The sequence below is a fragment of the Dipodomys spectabilis genome, unplaced genomic scaffold, assembly GCF_019054845.1.
Source record: "Dipodomys spectabilis isolate Male_0828 unplaced genomic scaffold, ASM1905484v1 ptg000725l, whole genome shotgun sequence".
NCBI lineage: Eukaryota > Metazoa > Chordata > Mammalia > Rodentia > Heteromyidae > Dipodomys > Dipodomys spectabilis.
This window is the reverse complement of record NW_024871402.1, coordinates 105,002-110,000: the sequence shown is the minus strand read 5'-3', so window position 1 is coordinate 110,000 and position 4,999 is coordinate 105,002. Positions and strand designations below refer to the sequence as shown.

The 4,999-nt window shown below is 56.5% G+C and overlaps 1 protein-coding gene across 1 annotated transcript in view; it reads left to right on the top strand.

Annotated features, from left to right (window-relative positions):
* Window positions 1-100, top strand: part of Noc4l (nucleolar complex associated 4 homolog) — a 7,968-nt gene extending 7,868 nt beyond the window's left edge. Inside the window, exon 15 of the mRNA XM_042672559.1 lies at window positions 1-100. This exon is cut by the window's left edge and continues 67 nt beyond it. Coding sequence (XP_042528493.1) covers window positions 1-53 — 53 coding nt within the window. The 3' untranslated portion in view covers window positions 54-100.
* The last annotated feature ends 4,899 nt before the right edge of the window (window positions 101-4,999 follow it).

Sequence of the window (4,999 nt, the reverse complement as noted above, 5' to 3'; positions counted from 1 at the left end):
GCCTGCTAGGCCGGCAGGACGACCTCTGTGCCCAGCTCTTCACGCTCAGCTGACCCCAGCCACCACTCCATCCCCACCCAAATAAATGGCTTCTATAGAAGAGTGTCGTGGAGAGAGAGGGCCTTGGGAGGGTCTGGTTTTCGCAAGCCAGTCTGTAGCCCTGTGAGGCAGGAAAGGGCTGCACGGGTCTTCGGCTTTCGCATGGCCTGGTGCAGGCAGGGAGGCAGGCCCTAGAGGATCACTTGAGCCCAGCCTGGGAAGTGCCCAGTCCTAACTAACTCAATTCCAGGCACTGCCAGTGTGTTGGTGTGTTCTGCAAGGCCCCGAGGTGCCCCTTTGTTGGTGGAATTTGGGCTTCAGCAGATCTGTGACTTGCCCTCTTTCCCTCACCAAACACTAGCCATGGCAGAGGGTCCCGAAAGAAGGTAAACTGCTGTTGTCTGTAAACAGCTGAGCCTCTGGCATTCAGCTATAGCAGACAGCAGATCAAGAAGCTTTCCATTCCACAGCTTAGTTCTCTTACTAGACCGGTTCTTTTTGGGGGGTGCAGGGTGGGGGGGGGGCTATGGAGGAGGACAGGATCTTATTAAGTAGTCCAGGTTGGGTTCAAACTAGCAATTCTTCTGTCTCAGCCTCTCAAATGATGGGATCATACCACATCTGGCTTGATTAGGACAGGACTTACTGAGCACCTGTTATGCGCCTGGGAGGGTGTCTCTTGTACCTTGGTATGGAAAAGGACAAAGCCATGCAAACGGCTCTCCTCATGCTCTCGCCTCCCTCCACTTCTCCCACAGGAGGCGAATGTGGGTCATACTTAGGAGTGGAGAATACACCTAGAGAGATGTGGAGAAGACCGCCCGGTAATAAGGAGCACTCGAGCACTTAGTTGACATTTAGCAAATTAACGGTAGAAAATGAGATGTCAGTGGCGTCTTTGCAGCATGCAGCCTGTGTTGAGAGCTGCAGCGCACCCCGCTGACCGAGTCACACGCTTGGCGGAGGAGCGCCACGCCCCCCTGCCCTTCTGCACCGCACGGGCCTCACCTCTGGGCTGGCGCCTGTGTGAAGGTAGTGGCTTTGACCTCTGACAGCACAGCTCTGCCCCAAGCTGGGCAGGTGATCAGTTCTCCACCTGCATGGATGCCCTAGGCTGTTAGGTGGTTGTTTCTGCACCTGTGTGGATGCCCTAATACTTCTGGCCCATGAGCTGCAGCTCTGAAATGTTCACGCATGAGTGCCTAGCGCAGGCTGCATCATCCTGTTCACCTCTCCATTGTCCCTCCTCTGTCCCTTTTCTCTCCCCAGCCTGCTTTCTTAGCCAGGGGCTTCCTGACGTGCCATCCTGGCAGATGGAGGCATATCAGGCTTATTTGTTCCTGGTTTTGACCCTGTGCCTTGTGCATTCCATTAGCCAGGCGTTACTGAGCTGTCCAGAGCAGGAGCAGGGCCTGGAATACGATGTCTGTTCTCTTAACAGACATTGGCTTCCAGCACTAAGTCCGGCAGAGCAGAGACCCTCTGCTCAGGACACTGCTGCCATCCCAGCGTGACCCCATCTGACCCTCTCCAGGATGTCCTGCCTGTTTTCACTGTGGCTGTGTCCACATTAATCATGACCGAGATCTAAGTTCACACCCTTCCCAGTGCCAGCCATTTCCCTCTCCCCCTGGTTACCTCTCCACGCCTGCCTGGTGTTTTATCTTTCTTTGTATCAGTTTTCCTCTCATCCTTCAGTCTTGACACTTCTGTGCTAAGCTGATCATAATTCTGCCTGTCAGGTTCTGAGTCTGGCTTCTGCAGGTGGTTTTCTTAGGGTGATTCTTCCTGTCTTTTTTTTTTTTTTGGTCATGAGACTTGAACTCTGGGCCTGAGCATTATCCCTCAGCTCTTCAGCTCAAGATCAGCACTCTACCACTTGAGCCACAGTGCCAGTTCTGGTTTTCTGAGTGGTTTATTGGAGATAAGAGTCTCACCTTTCCTGCCCAGGCTGGCTTTGAACCATGATCCTCAGATCTCAGCTGAGTAGCTCGGGTTAGGCGTGAGCCACTGACGCCCCGGCCCTCGTCCTCTGTCTTTGTGAGCACTTCCTTTCCCTCCCAGCTGCCCTCTCCTCCGGCGTCCCTGCCTCTGCCATTTCCATGGCTATCAGGAAGGACATCTGCTATAGGGACTCAGAAGCGGAGGAGAGGAGAGAGCTGGACCCCACTGAACTTCAGCCTCTGGAGAGGAGGACTCAGCTTTGCATTTATCACCTCAGGGCCCTGGATACACAAGAGCAAATCCATCTGGAGTGAGCAGTTGGCCTGGGGCCTGGCTGGCTGGAGGCTCAGCCAGGAAGAAATCTCACTTTAGCTGATTTGTACTAGCACAGATAAGCCATTTAATTTAATTTTTAACATGATTATCAGATGCCTTAAAAAGCAAGAAGAAATAACGAACGAGGTTTCTCCACTTATTTTCCCCTGGGCTGTTAACCAGGCTACTTGTCAAGGTTGTCAGCTTAATTAGCTTTGGTCATTTGGGGATGCTGTTCTCATCAGCTTGAGAGACAGCCTGAAGCTGCTGGACCCTCAGGCCTGGAGCCCTGCAGCTGAGTGCAGAGGGCCGCAGGCAGCTTCTGTGTGTCTGTGGGGAGGGGCTCAGGCAGCTTCTGTGTGTCTGTCTGTGGGGAGTGGCTCAGGCAGCTTCTGTGTGTCTGGAGGGGTGCAGGCAGCTTCTGGGGGTTGGGGAAATGGGACTCCCCAGGCCCTGTCTGGGAGGAGGCAGGAGAACTCCCTGGGTCTGAGCTTGGCTCTGCTCCACTGCAGAGCCAGATGCTTCTGCAGAAAGAGGGTGCCACATTGCTGTCTCCCCAAACTCCTACAGCGCCCCAGACAGGGCAGAGTTCGTGTGAGCAAGAGGGTAAGTTGGAGCAGGGGCTCTGGTCCTATCAATGACGTCCTTGAAAGGGTGGGGGACACAGAAGCCACAGAGGACGGAGGCTCAGGTACTGCAGCACCAGCCAAAGCGAGCCACGCCAGAGCTGGGAGGGTCGGGGGTCACAGGGCCCTGCCCTGTCCGTACCTTGACTTAGAATCCCAGTTTCTGAGCTTGGAGAGATGGTAGATTCTTTCTTCTCCCCTCTCCCTTTTCCTCCTTCCCATTGTCTGTATCTCCTTTGTGCTGCCATCCCAGGCCTGGGCACTACCCCTTAGCGTTTTTTTGCTCAAGGCTAGTGCTCTACCACTGGAGCCACAGCCCCGTTTGGCAGCTCTGAGTGAGGCCTGTGGACTGTTCTGCATCTCCAGTGTTGCCAGTGCTGTTTCTTCTGTGTTTCTCCTCTTTTATCCTCTCCATCTCTTGCTTTCCTTTTTTTTCTCCCCAGGTTGGCTTCGATACAGAGCACATCTGACTGTATTGTTTAATTGTTTTCTATTTCTGTGGTACTGGGGTTTGAGTTCAGGGCCTTGTGCTTGTAGGCTGGCCCCAGTGGGGTGTGTCCCCGGAGTCAGAACCCGTGGGGGCATCCTGCTGGCCACGGGCCTGCCCGGCACCGCACTGTGCAGACCCTGTGGCTGTGAGGAGCCCACCCAAGCCCACCTCCCTCTCCCCAGCTGCTGGCTGAGGCTCCTCAGGATTCTTGGGAAATTGCCAGGGCTGAGTACCCACAAACAAGCAGGTGAGGGCTGTCGGGTTGGGTAGAAAGTCAGGAGCACCTGTGAGCAGGTCTCAGGAGGCAGAATTGGGGACAGTTAGACCAGAAGAAGGCATTTCTGAGACATGGCATGGGGATGCTGGGGCAGGAAGCGGGCACAGGGTCCCAGGAGACGCTCAGAGGCTGGCTGTGGCTCATGCTCCTGGATGTGCGTCCTACATCTCCCTCCCCCCAGGATGAGAATGAGCCAAGCATGCGCCTGAAGCCGGCCAGGGCCTTGTTTCCATCCTCCTCCTGCTCTTGCTGGGCCCGTGAGCCCAGCAGCCCCAGGCCTGTTCTCCCAGTGGGGCACACGCTTCTGGCCCCATGCTGCTGCACCAGCCTCGTCTCTTAAGGTTCGTGCTGTGGTACCTGACCCGCAGCTTGAGCACACATGACTGAAAAGTTCTGGAAGGGCCCTGAGCTACGAGGATGGTTGCCATGGAGCCCAGGGCCAGGGAACTTCTGGAGGCACAAGAGCCAGGGTGGCCAGCACCCAGGCTGCGGCCCCCAGACCGCTCACCCCCAGCCAGCCAACGCCTGGCAAGGTCAGCCCTCCTGGCCCAGCAGACATCGGTGAGCGTTTTCCTGGAAGGCCATAGAAAAGCTTTTAGCTTTGCCAGCAACATCTCAACTCTGCAGCCACAGACACCATGCCAACAGTGGGAGTGGCTGTTTGCCAATAAAACTTTATTTATAAAAACAGGCGAGGTGCTGGGGGCATTGCTTGCTGACCCCTGCTGCAGGGACAGCAGAGCAACAAGAGAGCCAGGGCCTAGGATGGGGTGGGCTTGCCTGGCAGTGGCCAGCCTTGACCCCCACGAAGACAGGTATGACTGTCTGCCGCTTAACTGCTGCCATCTGTCCCCCACTAGCCATTCCTAAATGTGTGACCAGGGCAGACATGGTCTCCTCACCTCTAACCAGACCACAGGGCCGCTCTGGTCCGGCGATGGTAAGTGGGCCAGGAAGGGACTGCCAGTCGGGAGGTGTTGGCCGGCTGGGTGGAAGGGGCGTCTGGTGCAAAGACGCTGCCTGGCCTCGGCTCTGGGCAGCAGGGATGGCACTGTGGGGGTATGTACAGGGAACTGGCACATGCGGGAGGCGGCTGTCCGGTGGCCTGTCTGGGAACACCATAGAAAAGGCACGTGGTTCGGCATTGGCGTGCTCTGTCTCAGATCTCCTGTCCCAGGAGACGCTGCTCCCGGCCTGGGGCCGATGCCACCGGCTGCTTGGCTTCCACGGTCCTGGGAGACAGGGCCCAGCCCCGCTCTTGGTCTGTAGGGTCTGCAGAGACAGGTGCCCACCCATGCCCCCGCCCAG